Below are 19,256 nucleotides of genomic sequence, written 5' to 3'. Positions count from 1 at the left end.
AAACTACCGAATGCCAGATTTAGCAACATTTGATTAAAGTAATATGACTTTGAAATAAAAAGGAAATGTGTAATTTGGATTGTTGGGTTTTGTGAGTGTTCTGCAAAACGATCCAATTAAGTCCAACACTGCAGCTGTTTGCCACAGTGAGGTTCTTATTTTCATAATGATGCTTGTGAGAAAGATAAAACCAACAGTAAACGCAGAATAAATTCATTGCATTCTGTTTGACAAGAGAAAGAAGCACATAAATATACCACAGAGCATGTTCTCTACATCATGGTACAGTAGATAATCATAGGAGACACTTACTGAGATTACAGTCTATCCTGATACAATCTGGTGAGAGAGAGAGTGAGATGGTGAGATTAAAAGAAAAAAAGAACAGCACAAAAGAGGAGAATATTTCACATCCTTCAAGGTACATTCTGCAGACAGTTCAGTGCTTTTCAGAGCCCACCATCCGGGGACAGCCTGGAGAGTCTAAACCGCCACTTTCCTCCCTGCAGCTCTGGTAACATTAGAGAAAAGGACAATGCCTTGTGTGTCTGGCGCTGCTGGAGGCCCAGCGAAGCAGCTCAAAGTCAGGATCAATAACGGCTGTATTGATCCTAAGAAGTAAAGGTGCACCGGCGCTGCTTACATTCGTTTGGGCAGAATTGGACTGTTTCGGGTGACGTGATGACAGTTTTACTGACGTGCGCTTTGGGGTGGTTCAGCAAACGTACACCGCTGTGAGGAAAGTCGTCTGAAGTCGATGACAAAAACAGAAAATGGAGCATGCACCGGATTTGAGCATCTTATGTGGATATTAATGAAAAATTTGCCACAGTTAAATCATCTTAAAGCTTCTTAAAGAAGCAAAAATGAACTTACAGTGAAGCAGAGCTGGAAAATGCATGAATTATGCAGAATTTGCTATAAAAAACATAAATAGAATGAAAATCCAATAACATTTAATTCACAATAGATTCTAGAAAGCGTGTCAAGTGAGACTTTCTCTTATTTTATGTATCATGAACGTATATTTTGTCCCACTTGTTAGAAATGGCTGAATCCTAACAGGATTTTGCTTTTAGCAGCGTGATGCACCTCCACTTAAAAACTCTCACTGCTTTAACTCAAATTCGCCTCCTTGCTCTGTGTGATTCAATGGATTTAATCTAATTTTTCAGGTTAAAATCGGAGGGAAAGTGGCGATTTGCACAACCTTCAGCCACAATAATACTTACACCTTAAAAAAAAACCACTGACCTACATCTAAAACAGTTAATATCTCATAAATGCATGCAAAAATATTCAAATTGCTGGCCTCCAAATGGCTTCACCCACTCATCAGCTGCACGTACTGAATAATTAAAGCAACCTAACTGTACAGGAATACATTGGTGTAAGTCACATGGCAGAGGAGTGCTCTCAAGCTGTCAACCATCACAGAGCAGTGGAAACGGACAGCCAGAGACCGGGGACTCTGCCGCAGGTGTGCGTGGGATTGTGTGCAGGTCCGTCACTCGCACTCGGTGCTCAGCGAAGTGACTCTAAACTGGACAGGCCAGTAAATGCGAGAGGGCTGAACTGCATTGGGACTATCGGCGGTGTGAAGCGTTTAAGTGGTGATGTTTCATAGCAATGATGAATCAGGTCTCTGACTGCCCTCTCCTTGAACTGCAGACAAGCCATTGAAGGGCTGAAAGAGCCGAGACAGTCAGGTGGGACCCGACCCCAGGATGAACCGAGAGAAGACAGAGAGGCGGAGACAAAGAAAAGGCAGAGTAACACGCACACAGTTGCTTAAAAAGGCACGACCCCCCTGGCTTTCTCAAAATAGCTTCCTCAAAATGCTTTTTTCTGTTTAATCCTGTTCTGTAGTTTGTGTTTGATGCTCAGCTGTCCGCCGTATATTTGCTCTGTGACCCCCAAAAAACCTCCTTTTTTCTCCACGTTTGCCTCAAAACCAAAAGCTGATCAATAAAGGAGGGAAAGAAAAGTAAAAGTTTTAATTATAGCGTTTTCATTCGACGTCAAAGTAATTTTAAGAACAGCTGTGCGGGAATTCTGGTGAGTGGTTAAAATACGAGATTACCATGGAAACTAAATGAGACTTTTGTCAAATGTCACAGTCTTTATTCTCTCTCTCCACATCTAAATAGTCGCTGTGAAATAACGTCTGCTGGTTCAGGTCTCGTAGTCCCCAAAGTAAAGTATCTTTTCCCATGATTTTACTGAGCATGTTATATAAAAAACGTACACAGTGACACGAGAAGGTTGTCACACATCGTGATACTAAAAGGGATCCAAGAGAAACTCCCTGCAGGATAATTGGTGTGAAATCATGCTGCTGTGGTGGGGAAAATGCATAATTACGCCATAAAAGCGCTTTAACGCCACCTAATACAGGTATAGTCCCTTTTTTTTTTAATCGTAATGTGAAAATGTGACAAAGAACTTGTGAAAAAGCTTTGGGAGATCCTAACAATCTTACAATTTCTCTAAACCGCTGCCATAGACGACTTTTAAATTCCACAGAATTATTATAGCTACTTTGACACATTCTGATTAATATCTAATAGAACTGGGAAGGACGACATGAGGCAGAAACACAGGCAGAAAGGGAAAGAACAGTCATTAAAAGGAAGGGATTGCAGGGAACTGGGGGCGCTGCACAGGCTCGGCTGTCTGACTGAGGCATCACGGATGCTCACACATTTCAGTACAAGCACCTGCGACACCAGATTTCTTTCCCCGACAGCTTGTCTGCCTCATGCACTAATGTGAGGACGTGCATTTACTCGGATACATACATAGAATAACTGCAGATCTCTGCTTTATTTCAGTTAAGTCAGTTAGACACCTGCAGCTCATCCAGAACTCAGCTGCTGGAGTCCTCACTGAGACCAAAGAAGTGGAGCACATCAGTCCAGCTGTGAGGTCTTTCCACCGGCTGCCGGTCCATCAGAGGATAGACTTTAAAGTTCTGATGCTGGTCCATCAGAGGATAGACTTTAAAGTTCTGATGCTGGTCCATCAGAGGATAGACTTTAAAGTTCTGATGCTGGTCCATCAGAGGATAGACTTTAAAGTTCTGATGCTGGTCCATAAAGCTCTGAATGGTCCAAAATGCATCAGTGACCTCCTGACCCACTATGAACCTCCCAGACCCCTCAGGTCATCTGGATCCGGTTCTTTATCAGTTCCCAGAGTCAGAACCAGACCTGGAGAAGCTGCATTCAGCTTCTATGCTCCACATGTCTGGAACAAACTCCCAGAAAGCCTCAGATCAGCTGAAACTCTCAGTATTTAAGTCCAGTTCTATCTATGTTCAGCTGCATTTGAATAAGCTTGAGTTTCAAAACGGAATCATATTTTAACTCCTGATTTTATCTATTGTTCCTATTTCTTTCTTTTGTTTAAATTTTAAATCATGCTTTTTATTTCTTCTGTTTTAATGTCTCAGTAAAGCACTTTGAATCACCTTCTCGTTGAATTGTGCTGCACAAATAAACCTGCCTTGCCTTATTTGCAGTAGATTGTTTGATACAGCCTCCCTCGGTGAGTTTAAGGTCTAAAAACGGCAGCCTGCGGAGCAACCAGGGGGCTGTGCTTCTCTTTTTAGGCAACTGTAGTTGGCGTGTGTGCGGATGGGTGTGAAAGAGCCTCAGACACAACATATATTGAGCTATCTGTCTCTGTGACATGTCTGAAAAGGTCAAGTTGGCATCATCGGCTCAAATTAGCTGCAGCAGCTTTACCCAAGTTTACAGTGAGTTTCACTCTGCCGCCGTCCAGCTCCAGGCGCAGGGTGTCCGCCGACTGCTGAGACGTGGTGGCCATCAGCAGCCCAAAGGCCCTCTGGGACATGAAGCGCAGGGACAGATCCTCGGCCTCCGTGTGCAGCGTCCTGGGCAGCACCACCTTCAGATACATGCTGCCGTCGTAGCTCACGGAGGTGGCCTCTGCAGAAATACCGTTAGCAGACACTGAAGCTCGGAGAACGGATGAAATCAGAAATGCAAACTGGATTAGGCTCTTTTTGGAGATCAGCTTCGGTGCTGCAATGATTTGATTTTAGACTGCAGTTTTCATCAATCACACCAGATGGCAGAAAAAGCCTGGAGCATGCAAACAGAGGTGAAACCGCACCACCAATTAAATCTTTGTAGGATTTACACCCATCACAGAGCAATACAGGGAGGATTTTCATCCATCTCTCATACTATTAGCTGCCAATGGATCTGCACAATTTGGCCTGTCTGTGAGGAAACCATCTGCATGGCTAATGCTGTGTGATTCAGGCCGAATTACTGTGCTGAAGCACCACTGCATTTCTAATGAAACACTGGCACCCTCACGATACTGACGATCCATTAATGAATCACTCCACTGTAGGAAAATACTGCAATTTACTTTTAAACGGATTAAATGGAAAACATTATATTCCATTACGCTGAAGCTGTCGCCAGGCTGCTTTGTCGACATAAAACATTGCTTTGAGTGGAGAGCAAGGCACTCGTTTAAATAGCTATGACATCATACAGTGTGAACGAACTACACCTGCAAATTAAATTATTATCGTTTGGGAAACAGTCAGTAGTAGGTGTGATGATGGATTTTCTCTGTTTCTACATTATTTCTGTCTGCAGTCACTTTTTACACCTCAGCCTATGAATAAAATACCACCCATAGTGCGTTAAAAGCTCTGCGGCAGTATTTTAAAATCACTTATCCACTACCAGCCCTTCCAGAAACTCTCACCCTTCTCACAGCTGGGACCTAAGTAGCCGGTGCCGTTGCAGTCGCAAACGTGACGGTTCCAGCCTTCTTTGCAGTAGCCACCATTGGCACAGGTGTCTCGGGCACACCTCACGTGAGTCTCTCTGGTGCAGAAGCTGCTGACACCGGTGGCCGTCTGAACCTCCGCCAGCCTCCACAGGTTACGGCTCTGCCCATCAATGAAGAGGTCCCTCACGCAGCCCACAAAGCCCAGGCCCAGGGAAGCCGACCACACTTCAGGGGGCACGATGAGGGCTTGGCGATCTTCAGGTAAACCGCCGAGATACATGTTTCCGTCCAGGTCAAGGATCTCGCTGCCTTCATTGGCAGTAAAGGGGATGCTCTGGCTGTTCACAGAGATGAAGCCTGGGGGGGGCAAACGGGCAGTTTGTGGTTACGATGTTTTTGTTGCAGAGACAAAAGGAGACAGGAGAGCAAAGGATGAGAATCAGGAAGCGGGACAGTCCAAAACCAGTCTAAAACCAGCCTAAAGTCAGTCTGAAACCAGTTCAAAACCAGCTTAAAGTCAGTCTGAAACCAGTCCAAAACCAGCCTAAAGTCAGTCTGAAACCAAGTCCAAAACCAGTTCAAAACCAGCTTAAAGTCAGTCTGAAACCAGTCCAAAACCAAGTCCAAAACCAGCTTAAAGTCACTCTGAAACCAGTCCAAAACCAGTTCAAAACCAGCCTAAAGTCAGTCTGAAACAAGTCCAAAACCAGTTCAAAACCAGCCTAAAGTCAGTCTGAAACCAAGTCCAAAACCAGCTTAAAGTCAGTCTGAAACCAGTCCAAAACCAGTTCAAAACCAGCTTAAAGTCAGTCTGAAACCAAGTCCAAAACCAGCTTAAAGTCACTCTGAAACCAGTCCAAAACCAGTTCAAAACCAGCCTAAAGTCAGTCTGAAACCAGTCCAAAACCAGTTCAAAACCAGCCTAAAGTCAGTCTGAAACCAAGTCCAAAACCAGCTTAAAGTCAGTCTGAAACCAGTCCAAAACCAGTTCAAAACCAGCTTAAAGTCAGTCTGAAACCAGTTCAAAACCAGCTTAAAGTCAGTCTGAAACCAAGTCCAAAACCAGCTTAAAGTCACTCTGAAACCAGTCCAAAACCAGTTCAAAACCAGCCTAAAGTCAGTCTGAAACCAGTTCAAAACCAGCTTAAAGTCAGTCTGAAACCAGTCCAAAACCAGCTTAAAGTCAGTCTGAAACCAGTCCAAAACCAGTTCAAAATAAGGCCTAAAGTCAGTCTGAAACCAAGTCCAAAACCAGTTCAAAACCAGCTTAAAGTCAGTCTGAAACCAGTCCAAAACCAGTTCAAAACCAGCTTAAAGTCAGTCTGAAAGAAAAATTAAGATGCCAAATATGTATATTTCATGCATGGACATCGGAACCAGGGGTGCGGTCCCATCCCTACCCACTGCATCACCCTTCAAACACTACAAAGCATCTGAATTTAAACTACATTTGTCTGACAGTTATCTTGTTCATATAACTAATGCACTGATGTGAAATGCAGCCTGACTCCATACAGGAGCCCAGCATTAGGCTGGGGACGAGCAGTTAGCACCATCCAGGAAGTTGTGTCCATGCTGCAGCCTCCATGCTGTCAGGTGGAGAAGCTCATTAAGCTGTGTCTGGAGCTATCTGTCGCGGCGCCACGCTGTGCCGGCTGAAAACGTGGCGGCGCAACACCACGAGGCCGGAGAAACTAACACATTTGGCCATTATGAACGCCAACAGTGACTCCTTCTTTCACTTGTGGCGTATCGCGACTGAATAAACGACACATTCAAGGGAAAAAATGATGCTTAAATGGCTGATTTAATTTTCTTAACAATAAAGATCCATTCCAGTTCTCTTCTGACTGCATGCTATTATAAAACAACCTCAAATCAAATCCTTAATCATTGATAAGCGTGCATGCTTCCCCCCCCCCCTCACAGAAAATAGTTCCGACGTCCATGTCGCCATGGCACCCTAAAGCTGTGATGGAGGGAAGAGCGTTTGGATTCCACGAAGGCAGACATTTCCTATTTTCCCGTGGACTGGGAGACTCTGCACTTGCCCACTTGTGAAATGGGTTTACACAGATTTCAAAATGTCATTTGCAAATTACAGCAACTAAAAATATCATCATAATTAAAACCTAATACGCATGGATGTTTCACTGCAGAAATAAAAAAGCGACAAAAGTGTGCGGATATGACTGTATCCATGCTGGCATATGGCAATTTCACAGCTTGAAGCCCTTTATACTCCACAGCTAAAAGAGGAGAGAGACAGCAGCAGACAGAAGGCTTCCCCCACCATCGCAAACACATATAATCATCTTACCAGTGCGCCCATTTCTCTGGAAGTTCACATGGCACCACTAAAACCAGCCTAAAGTCAGTCTGAAACCAGTCCAAAACCAGCCTAAAGTCAGTCTGAAACCAGTCTAAAACCAGCCTAAAGTCAATCTGAAACCAAGTCCAAAACCAGCTTAAAGTCAGTCTGAAACCAGTCCAAAACCAGCCTAAAGTCAGTCTGAAACCAGTCTAAAACCAGCCTAAAGTCAGTCTAAAACCAAGTCCAAAACCAGTTCAAAACCAGCTTAAAGTCAGTCTGAAACCAAGTCCAAAACCAGTTCAAAACCAGCTTAAAGTCAGTCTGAAACCAGTCTAAAACCAGCCTAAAGTCAGTCTGAAACCAAGTTCAAAACCAGGTTAAAGTCAGTCTGAAACCAGTCTAAAACCAGCCTAAAGTCAGTCTGAAACCAAGTTCAAAACCAGGTTAAAGTCAGTCTGAAACCAAGTCCAAAACCAGTTCAAAACCAGCTTAAAGTCAGTCTGAAACCAGTCTAAAACCAGTCTAAAGTCAGTCTGAAACCAAGTCCAAAACCAGCCTAAAGTCAGTCTGAAACCAGTCCAAAACCAGTTCAAAACCAGCTTAAAGTCAGTCTGAAACCAGTCCAAAACCAGCCTAAAGTCAGTCTGAAACCAGTCTAAAACCAGCCTAAAGTCAGTCTAAAACCAAGTCCAAAACCAGTTCAAAACCAGATTAAAGTCAGTCTGAAACCAAGTCCAAAACCAGTTCAAAACCAGATTAAAGTCAGTCTGAAACCAGTCCAAAACCAGCCTAAAGTCAGTCTGAAACCAAGTCCAAAACCAGTTCAAAACCAGCTTAAAGTCAGTCTGAAACCAAGTCCAAAACCAGCCTAAAGTCAGTCTGAAACCAAGTCCAAAACCAGCTTAAAGTCAGTCTGAAACCAAGTCCAAAACCAGTTCAAAACCAGCTTAAAGTCAGTCTGAAACCAGTCTAAAACCAGCCTAAAGTCAGTCTGAAACCAAGTCCAAAACCAGTTCAAAACCAGCTTAAAGTCAGTCTGAAACCAAGTCCAAAACCAGTTCAAAACCAGCTTAAAGTCAGTCTGAAACCAAGTTCAAAACCAGCTTAAAGTCAGTCTGAAACCAGTCTAAAACCAGTCTAAAGTCAGTCTGAAACCAAGTCCAAAACCAGCCTAAAGTCAGTCTGAAACCAGTCCAAAACCAGCTTAAAGTCAGTCTGAAACCAGTCTAAAACCAGCCTAAAGTCAGTCTGAAACCAAGTCCAAAACTAGTTCAAAACCAGCTTAAAGTCAGTCTGAAACCAAGTCCAAAACAAGTTCAAAACCAGCTTAAAGTCAGTCTGAAACCAGTCTAAAACCAGCCTAAAGTCAGTTTGAAACCAAGTCCAAAACCAGTTCAAAACCAGCTTAAAGTCAGTCTGAAACCAAGTCCAAAACCAGTCTAAAACCAGCTTAAAGTCAGTCTGAAACCAGTCCAAAACCAGCCTAAAGTCAGTCTGAAACCAGTCTAAAACCAGCCTAAAGTCAGTTTGAAACCAAGTCCAAAACCAGTTCAAAACCAGCTTAAAGTCAGTCTGAAACCAAGTCCAAAACCAGTTCAAAACCAGCTTAAAGTCAGTTTGAAACCAGTCTAAAGTCAGTCTGAAACCAAGTCCAAAACCAGTTCAAAACCAGCTTAAAGTCAGTCTGAAACCAAGTCCAAAACAAGTTCAAAACCAGCTTAAAGTCAGTCTGAAACCAGTCTAAAACCAGCCTAAAGTCAATCTGAAACCAAGTCCAAAACCAGTTCAAAACCAGCTTAAAGTCAGTCTGAAACCAAGTCCAAAACAAGTTCAAAACCAGCTTAAAGTCAGTCTGAAACCAAGTCCAAAACCAGTTCAAAACCAGCTTAAAGTCAGTCTGAAACCAAGTCCAAAACCAGTTCAAAACCAGCTTAAAGTCAGTCTGAAACCAGTCTAAAACCAGCCTAAAGTCAGTTTGAAACCAGTCTAAAACCAGCCTAATGACTGTATCCATGCTGGCATATGGCAATTTCACAGCTTGAAGCCCTTCATACTCCACAGCTAAAAGAGGAGAGAGACAGCAGCAGACAGAAGGCTTCCCCCACCATCGCAAACACATATAATCATCTTACCAGTGCGCCCATTTCTCTGGAAGTTCACGTGGCACCACTCGCCGTCATCCAGCCTTTTGTTGCTGGCTTTGATTTTAAGGCTGCCGGAGCCCATGTCCATCACCAGATAGAGAAATCCATCCAGCAGCTCGATGGCGAAGAAGTCGGCACGGGGCTTCCCGTCGGGCAGCGTGCCCTGCAGGCTGCCGTGGCTGAACATCAGCAGGCCGCTGGGCTCCGTGGTGCGGAAGTCGAAGGACACGGCGCCGGTCTTCTTTGTGTTCCACCTGGGCAACGTCAAGTGGGCAGACGGCGTGTCAAAGGTGACTGGTTCCAGGGCTTCCACATTCTCGCAGCTGAATATCAGATCACCATGGATACTAATCTTGGGATCCCGCTGCTCAGCCAGGCGTGACAGCTCCAGTCTAAATTCATTATTTTTGTAGACGACCTAACAAATGAGAGAGATATGTGGTGAGATGACAGCCGGAGAGGGGAATAAATTGGTAGAAAGGTGGAATATTAGTCCTCAGTAAGTGCAAAAATCAGCATTCACAGGATCCGGTACGCAGCAAACATGCTGAACCCGGAGCTCGGAGAGAAAAATGCCCCGGCTCATTCCATTAAGAATAATATATCAAAGAAACAGCCATTGTTCATTAAATGGATCGAGAAACATCTGAAAAAGGAGAAGAAAATCAACCACATTCAGCCTCACTGCACAGTCAGAAATGAACAAACCGTTCTGTGTACACACGATTATTAACTAACCAACATTCTTCTGAGATCAGAAGTTATTTTTCACCAAAATACCATCTGCTTGCTTTCAGTTTTCTACTCCAAATAATGGGCAATTTAATATTACAACAGAAGAAGAGGGCAAGTTGCATTTAGACCGCGATGCAAATCCAGACATTTACATGTCTGTCATGTAAATGTCTGTCATGGCAGGTGGGGACAGAGGTGACCTTGAGCTTTTACACATGCAAAAGGCTCGTTAGACTGCTATATTTGACATATATTGACCAAAGCCATCTTATTAAAAATTGACATTTTCTGAGGGTAAATCTGACAAACATGACATCCCAGATGGTTTGTTACACAGAAGCATCTGAATGTCCTTTCTGAACAAGGCGAGGCGCCTCCACAAATACTCCTCAGGTGAATGAATTGGTCTTTTTCATCATCATCAGATGCCACAACAGGAGGCAGTCAGGAAATAAGCAGATTGGAAGCTAGCTGGAAGCAGATTGGAAGTAAGGGTTTGTGTAGAAGACGGTCAACCGATTTTCCTTTAGATATGGAAATAAATCGGGAATCGTTTCCCGATGACCAATAATAAAAAGAGAACCGTTTTATATTCTCAAAATGGAAAAACGGAAACCAAAAAATTAGCTGTTATTGGTTTTCTGACAACATGTTTCAAGATGAAACCTTTGAATCGGAAAAAAATGAGATTTTCAGTAATTATTCATGGTCTGTGACCCGGAAGCTGTCCGTAAAACACAAGAGAAGAAATGTTGCCTCACCTGACTTTAATGTGGATGAAACACTGAAGTGGAGCACATCAGTCCAGCTGTGAGGTCTTTCCACCGGCTGCCGGTCCATCAGAGGATAGACTTTAAAGTTCTGATGCCGGTCCATCAGAGGATAGACTTTAAAGTTCTGATGCTGGTCTATAAAGCTCTGAATGGTCCAAAATACATCAGTGACCTCCTGACCCACTATGAACCTCCCAGACCCCTCAGGTCATCTGGATCCGGTTCTTTATCAGTTCCCAGAGTCAGAACCAGACCTGGAGAAGCTGCATTCAGCTTCTATGCTCCACATGTCTGGAACAAACTCCCAGAAAGCCTCAGATCAGCTGAAACACTCAGTATTTAAGTCCAGGTTGAAGAAACATCTATTTTCAGCTGCATTTGAATAAGCTTGAGTTTCATATTTTTTAACTCCTGATTTTATCTTTCATATATATAATTTTTTCTGATTTTATCTATTGTTCTTATTTCTTTCGTTTGCTTAAATTTTAAATCATGCTTTTTATTTTATTTCTTCTGTTTTAATGTCTCTGTAAAGCACTTTGAATCACCTTTTCATTGAATTGTTCCGTACAAATAAACTTGCCTTGATGCAAAAACGATGGTTTTTTGCTGATTTTTAACAGGGGAAAGCGACCTAATGTGTGGCGATGTTTCCCCCGCCTGATGTAATCAGTTTGGACACATGCAGGACCGTAGGTTCCTCAACAGAACCGAGCACCTTTCCGTTGATGTGCCGCCCAATGTGTGGGGATTGGATCGCTTCCAGGTCACAGACCAGAAATAAATGCTGAAAGTGTCGAATCATGCTGTCAGAAAACAAACAAAAGCTCGTTTTTTTGTTTTCCGCTTGTCGGTTCCTCCTTTTATTTCTCCTTTTATTATTGGTCATCGATTTAGTTTATTCAATTTCAAAAGGAAAATCGGTTGGCCGCCTTATGAGACTGAAAAGGTGTTTTACAAATTCAGCTAAAATCCAGCCTCATCTCCAGATAAGGATGTGTCTGAGAATCCAGTGGCGCTGCAGAGCCATAGTGTAGCAACTTATTCATCAGAAAGTAGACCTCAAAGCACCATCTATTATTTCCCAGAGTACCTGGCTGTGGACAGCAGAACAGAGCGCCGTTCAGAGCCAAATAACCGTTATTTGATTGATTTAAATGTCAAACTGGGGGCTAACTGTATCACAGTCCTCAACAAAGAGGCTTTTCAAAGTCAAGGAAGGATCCCTAACAGATGCCAGATCATGAAATTGAAGGACTGCTTAGATGTCATTGATCCTCTCAAGGATTTTGTCCTTAATTCTGTGAAATTTCAAGGATGCTTCTGTGTGTTCTTGGTGTTCTCAAAGCACCCACAATGTTTAGCACATATCGAAAAGAAGGACGATGGACACCGGTTGGTGCAATATATTCAATTTTTTTTTTTTCCACATGGTAATATGCTTATCAAAGAACAGTATAGTATAAATAACCTGCGTATTTTACTGTTATGTGGCCAGATAACAGTAAAATAATGAACCCTCGGGTGGGAACACTGTGCCCGATGCCCACTTATTGTTCCATTATGTGTGATCAGACTTAAGGAAGGACTCCTAAGAGGGATACAACCCTTAACTTTTAATTTAAAATGTAAAAGTAGTTTCTTTTGCCACTGCTTTTGTTTTACGTTGTGTTTTCCTTCTTATTGCAAGCTGGAGTCTTCTTCCCTCACGTTTTGGATCTTTTGTATTTCAGACTTCATAGCTTTGCAGCACCCTGAGCTTTAATTTTGTTGATAAAAAATGACTTATTTCCCCGACCTGCCGGCCTTTGGGTTTGGATTCCCACTATCTTTGCTCCACACTGAAAGTGCTCCCTCTTCAGCTAAATGAACAAACTTTCTTGCCTCTTTCTGTCGGCTGAGACCAGGCACTCATGTTAGATTATTTTCTAAAAAGAACCATCAGATGAAAAGAAGTTAATCTAAATGGCATCATATTGGACAGTATTTGTTCATTTATTTCAGAGAATCATCTGCATTGGCTTCATGCTTTAAACCTAGTGGCTACCCCCATCTTTTACATCCCCTCAGTGCTCACAGCTAGCATGCAATCACAGCCAATCACAGCCAGCGTTTACCTGAAGTTTAATGGTTCCTGGGTTCCAGCACATAGTCAGAATGTACATGAGAACCCCCATTTGCCTTTTTGGGATGTCTTGCTATTGATTGGATATCTTAAATAACTACACCCCCCCCTAAAAAAACCCAAATCCTGATCATACAAACATGAAATACACTCGATATCTAAAACCATGAGAAATCTTCTTTGACAGAATCCTTGCAGAGGGCTCTTTGCTGTATTATTTTAAGCTTCTGTTCTGGGTTCATCAATATTCACAGCAGGACGCTGAAGTCCTTGTCTCATTTTGTATCAGTTGTAAGTCACCCCGAGCCCACCGTTATCTGCCACCTCACTCTGCAGCCAGCCACTGCCTGAGGTGACACACCACGCTGCACAGAGGGCTAACAGCAGAGCTGAGAAGCTGCGTAAGCCAATATCACACCTCACACCGCCTCAGTGTGACTAATTAGGCAGTGAAATCAGATGGTGAAACTGACCATCGAGAAATGAGTGTAACAGGCAATTTCAAAACGGGAAGTCAATCAAGCCAGTCGCTCAAACAAAGGGTGAACAGAAACGCTTACGACCACGCAAGTGGACAGATGGTGACCTCTACACAACTATTATATAAGCCAGAGGACAATAAAGAAGTGGAATCCCATTTCACATATTCAGATGTTCACTGTGTGGGTTTCAGAGCATCCCCAAATAAAAAAGAATCACATGACAAAGTCATATTAATGTTGAAGAGTAGCAACGTGTTGGGAGTAAAGAGTAAAGATCCTCTCTACTGCTGACCGCCGCTTCATAACCGCATCGCTACGATCCCGAAACCTTAAAATAGAGGAACCCAATGATGTAGAGCAGCATTTTTAAACTATAAACTTGACTTGAAAGATAAATCTGTCTCTCTTTAACCAGAAAGGCGCCGTTATCCCCGATGAACCCGATGAACCCAACCAGCAGCACTCGCATCTGTTATCATGTGGCGTCCGAGGAGATTACGCATGGCTACGTTCAATAAAATAAGAGTCCCTAAACAGAGCTGCACACTTTTTTCTGCACAATCTCATTTTCATTAGCAAACTCCGGGCCTCTCGCCTGGCCTGGCATGTTTCTGAACCCTGCTGCCGGATTTCCTGGAGGCCCGATTCCATTTAATTTGTTCTGCCAGTGCCACCAGTCCCACTCATTACTGGGAGATTTCGGGTCCGTTAACCCACCCTCGTGACTTTTTGTACCATCATTAGCTCTCGCTGCAAGCCCACAGTACATCTGTGTGGCAGAGCGCAGCAGATGCAGGCCCAAACAGCACCGCCAGCCCCGCCGCCCACAGAGCGGAGGTTGCAGCATTGGCAGCAACACCGGAACAATAACCTGTCCATAAATAACAGCTCATTTTCATTTCTCTGGATGCAGATGTTCAAGCAATTGTGTAAGCAGGCTTTTTAAAAACCGAGCGCGTTAAAATATCCATGCTGCATACTTTAGTAACAAATTTGACCAATAATTCAACATTTTATTGTTGCTCTTCACTTCCAAACCCATTAGAAATTACAGCAAAGTACAGCGCTCTGCTGTGCTCTGCGTCCGACCCCTGCAGAGAGAGCGCGGCGCGCTCCACAGCCTTTGTAAAAGCTCCATGAATTAGAGGGCAGCTAAAGGAAACTGAGAAGCCACGACAGGAATAAAGCTCAGAAAACATTAACTAAAGACCCAAACAGCACCGCAAAATGCATTAAAGAAAGACTCGAATGCCTTCTTTTGCTTTAGAACCTTCCTGACTGGGCGAAATGACCCAGAAGTATCATCACGTACAAGGAAGGAGCTCCAACGCTACCTTTATGATCCTTTATGACCCTCCTTTATGAAAGACGGGCACTAATTCTGTCCCACAGTTCCTAAACTTTAGCAACACTGGATTATTTTCCCATCCCAATCGCAGACCCACATAATGTACCCATTCTCAGTGTTAGCAGTCAGATTCTCTTTAAGAATATTCTCTACCATCTTTCCTTAACCCCATCAAGTTTTCCATCAAAATCATGGAAAAGAGCTTCGGAAAAGACAATAAAAGGTAATTTTTTTTACTATTCGACACAGAAACAGACCCTCTGTGTCTTGGACTGCATATGCAACAATGTTCAGGGTGTTTTATCCTTGGTGTGAACAAGTCTTTGCTTGAGTGTTGTTGGACTTGTAGCCTCCAAGGCTCATCAGCCACCTGCAACACAGCTTTTCACCTTCTGGGTTCTGGCCGAGCGGATAAACGACCCCCATGTGACCTCAGCAAGATATCAGCAGATATCAAGGTGCCAATGATACCACAAGAGGTTACAAGGTTACAAGGATTATCATGACCTGGATGACCAAGAACGAAGATCTGCACAGACGTAAGTGGCTGAAAGAAGGCTCCACATTTACCAGTAAGGGACACTGAAATACAGGAAACAGGATTGGCCAACTCTGCATGTGAAGTAGCTCTGTTGCACTGATCTGTGAACACAGTCACAGAAGCTAATTTCAATAATGACCAAGACCAGGACAAATTAGAGTGGGCTTCCTCACAGGCAGACCTGCTGATAAAAGGGAGCAGGTCCTTTACAAACAACACAGCTGTGTTTTCTTTCTTGTACAAGCACGATAGAGCATGATCCAAGTCATTAAAAGGATAATACCCCCCCCCGAAAAAAAATGAAGGCACGTGAGTATGAACCAGACAAAGCCTGAAATGTTTGCTCTGCTACTGGCAGGTTGGGAATATTACCCACAGCTGCACTCAGGGACAGAATCACAGCAAAATAAGCCACGTTACGCTTATTTAAACACCTAAATGAATAAATCAATGGGAGAACACAACACGAGGAGTTGCACCAGTACCTTTTTTTGTGCCTATGAAAAAACATTTTCTCAGTGAGGATATTATAGGTTTAAGGATGACTGTATTAAGTAAATTAACCTTATTTACTTACTGATAGCACTGCATGGAAGGAAACCCAACAAAGTATAACATAAAACAGGTGGCATGCAGAGCCTGAAATGTAGTGGGAACAAACACTGAGCAACGGCCACTATCTGGCAAAGACAAATGATACATTTACTGAGGTGAATGAGTCATGAATGCACAACGTGAGAGAGCAAAACTAGCAGGAGCAGCAAAAAAAATCTAAATAAAACAGGAAGTAAAGCTAACTGAGATACAGAACATCCATCCATCCACTTTCTATACCTGCTTCATCCAATCTGGCCAAGAGGCGGCTACACCTGGGCAGGTCATGCACGCTCACACTCACTCCGAAGGACAATTCAGAGCCAGAACCCATGAATACACGGGAGAACATGCAACCTCCACACAGACAGAACCAGCCGGGAGTTGAAACTGGAACCTCCCGCTGTGAGGCGACGCTGCTGACCACCATCAGCCGGTGAAATACAGAACATTTACATGCAAAATCCAGCAAAAACACAATGAAAATGATCAATAAATGTGTTCTGATAGTGTTCCTCTGGTGCTTGACATCCACCTCCTCCCTCTGAAGCTACTAACGCTGCCAGATCAACTGCAGCTTTTGTTACTAATGACGCACTCTACCTTGAACCTTAGTCAGTTGTTTAATGCTTTCAGGGTAAAATCCCTTAAATATATAGACGAGAGGGTCAGTTGCACATTTTTACCACATGCACACTGTTAGTAAATGTGACTTTTAGTAAAAATCCTCCATGTTTGCCTTCATTTAGGAAAGTTTTCTTGGTCTTCCACATCTTAAGCTCAATTAATGGCCTTTTTTATAACAATATGCAACAAGAGAATGTCTTGCAGCCTTATTATTGCCAATATGTTGAAAGTTTTCTTGGTGTTCCACATCTTAAGCTCAATTAATGGCCTTTTTTTATAACAATATGCAACAAGAGAATGTCTTGCAGCCTTATTATTGCCAATATGTTGAATATTTTCTTGGTATTCCACATCTTAACCTCCTTTTTATAACAATATGCAACAAGATAATGTCTTGCAGCCTTATTATTGCCAATATGTTGAAGGTTTTCTTGGTGTTCCACATCTTAACCTCCTTTTTATAACAATATGCAACAAGAGAATGTCTTGCAGCCTTACTATCGCCAATATATTGAAAGTTTTCTTGGTGTTCCACATCTTAACCTCCTTTTTATAACAATATGCAACAAGAGAATGTCTTGCAGCCTTATTATTGCCAATATGTTGAAAGTTTTCTTGGTGTTCCACATCTTAAGCTCAATTAATGGCCTTTTTTTATAACAATATGCAACAAGAGAATGTCTTGCAGCCTTATTATTGCCAATATGTTGAATATTTTCTTGGTATTCCACATCTTAACCTCCTTTTTATAACAATATGCAACAAGATAATGTCTTGCAGCCTTATTATTGCCAATATGTTGAAGGTTTTCTTGGTGTTCCACATCTTAACCTCCTTTTTATAACAATATGCAACAAGAGAATGTCTTGCAGCCTTACTATCGCCAATATATTGAAAGTTTTCTTGGTGTTCCACATCTTAACCTCCTTTTTATAACAATATGCAACAAGAGAATGTCTTGCAGCCTTACTATTGCCAACATGTTGAAGGTTTTCTTGGTATTCCACATCTTAACCTCCTTTTTATAACAATATGCAACAAGAGAATGTCTTGCAGCCTTACTATTGCCAATATGTTGAATATTTTCTTGGTATTCCACATCTTAACCTCCTTTTTATAACAATATGCAACAAGAGAATGTCTTGCAGCCTTACTATTGCCAACATGTTGAAGGTTTTCTTGGTATTCCACATCTTAACCTCCTTTTTATAACAATATGCAACAAGAGAATGTCTTGCAGCCTTACTATTGCCAATATGTTGAATATTTTCTTGGTATTCCACATCTTAACCTCCTTTTTATAACAATATGCAACAAGAGAATGTCTTGCAGCCTTATTATTGCCAATATGTTGAATATTTTCTTGGTATTCCACATCTTAACCTCCTTTTTATAACAATATGCAACAAGAGAATGTCTTGCAGCCTTATTATTGCCAATATGTTGAACGTTTTCTTGGTATTCCACATCTTAACCTCCTTTTTATAACAATATGCAACAAGAGAATGTGTTGCAGCCTTACTATTGCCAACATGTTGAAAGTTTTTGGCTGAAGTCGGCCTGCCGTGTCCTCATTGAGCTACTCAGACTGCCGCTCTTCTTTCTGCATTAACCTTTCTGCTCTGTGACTGAATCTGCTGGTGTCGCCACCACATAAATGAACAAAGTGAAACTTAGATGCAGTGAAATTAGATTACCCAACTTTTCTCTTTTGTGCATCTATTCAGGCAAAGTCGTGCCACAACCAAGGATTGATGGTGAGGGGAAAAAGCTAAAGAAATGACAAAGAAACAGTAATTTACCACTTGAACATGGCGGCGGCTGGTTTTGTGGTTACCATGGTTTCGGATGGTACAGAAGCCATAACAAAATGCACAGCAAGGAGCCAAGACCAGAAACAATCTCAGTAATGGAGGCAATCAGTGAACCTTAGATTTCTGTGCAGTTATGACCAAACTAAGAACAAATCAAACATTAGTCTGAGGTTTTCCCTTTTCCACCACGAGTAAATCTGTTCTCTGACATAAAACAATCATCAAACCGCCTTTAACCACATGACGGTGTATAGAAACCGCCAAGCTCTCGCACATAACGAAGCTGCTACTTGTTATGCTTAGCTCAACTTGCTGCTGCTGTCGCTACATATAGCTTAATCAGGTTATTTCCACTCTATTTGCCTGCTGCATTTTGTGTATCCTCTATCTAAGTGATGTGTTGTTCTCTCCTTGGTGCACTGTGCTCGCTGCTGCATCCCCTGCAGCTGGATTTAAAGGGGATCAGGCGCTGTTTTTTAACAGTTTGTGAGCAATTATCAAATAAATCTCATCCTCTGTGATGTAAATGTCTCTGAAAGGAAGTCCACTCATTTGAGTAATCTGGTCGGTGTCCCCAAGAAAAAAGCTGCCAGTACCGTGTTTATTCAAGTCTCCTCCCGATAATTGCCGTTTTAGAGAAAAGCGATAGTTCTTCTTATGAAAGAGCTCAGTTCATTAACTTTCCATGACATGGACATTCACCCACAGTCCACTACTTCCAAGTGCTTGATCTCGTCTTGCTTGCTGAAGGTAATCGATGTGACAGGTGCAGGCTGGAGTGAAAACACTTCAGAAATGTGGACGATGTGGTGATGAAAACCGGGTTCAGGCGGTGTGTCGGCACTGAACATGAGATGCAACTGTTTCTTATGTATATCAGCACGATATTCTCAAAGGGATTCCCGCAGGAAACTATAAAGGTGTACGCTCTGCCTCTCAGCATAAAGGCTCTCCTTCAAACACCCTACAACAGGAGAATC

General features: G+C 42.6%; 2 protein-coding genes across 7 annotated transcripts in view; both read right to left on the bottom strand.

The window, feature by feature from the left end:
• cxxc5a (CXXC finger protein 5a) overlaps window positions 1-19,256 on the bottom strand; it is a 251,815-nt gene that overhangs the window by 2,710 nt on the left and 229,849 nt on the right. The gene's annotated exons all lie outside the window — the stretch shown is intronic.
• nrxn2a (neurexin 2a) overlaps window positions 1-19,256 on the bottom strand; it is a 129,859-nt gene that overhangs the window by 74,669 nt on the left and 35,934 nt on the right. For 3 of the 6 annotated variants that reach the window (XM_072374330.1, XM_072374333.1, XM_072374332.1), the window contains 4 exons: window positions 9,226-9,655; window positions 4,753-5,136; window positions 3,750-3,953; window positions 313-339 (listed from right to left, as the gene is read on the bottom strand). In XM_072374330.1, the coding sequence (XP_072230431.1) occupies window positions 313-339; window positions 3,750-3,953; window positions 4,753-5,136; window positions 9,226-9,655 (1,045 nt within the window). Of the gene's footprint in view, window positions 1-312; window positions 340-3,749; window positions 3,954-4,752; window positions 5,137-7,099; window positions 7,129-9,225; window positions 9,656-19,256 lie in introns of those variants that run through there. The other 3 variants (XM_072374331.1, XM_072374334.1, XM_072374335.1) reach the window with 2 other exon arrangements.

Source organism: Leuresthes tenuis, unplaced genomic scaffold, assembly GCF_036924035.1.
Source record: "Leuresthes tenuis unplaced genomic scaffold, fLeuTen1.0.hap1 SCAF_21, whole genome shotgun sequence".
In the NCBI taxonomy this organism is placed as follows: Eukaryota; Metazoa; Chordata; class Actinopteri; order Atheriniformes; family Atherinopsidae; genus Leuresthes; species Leuresthes tenuis.
This window is presented reverse-complemented; position numbering and strand designations above follow the sequence as displayed.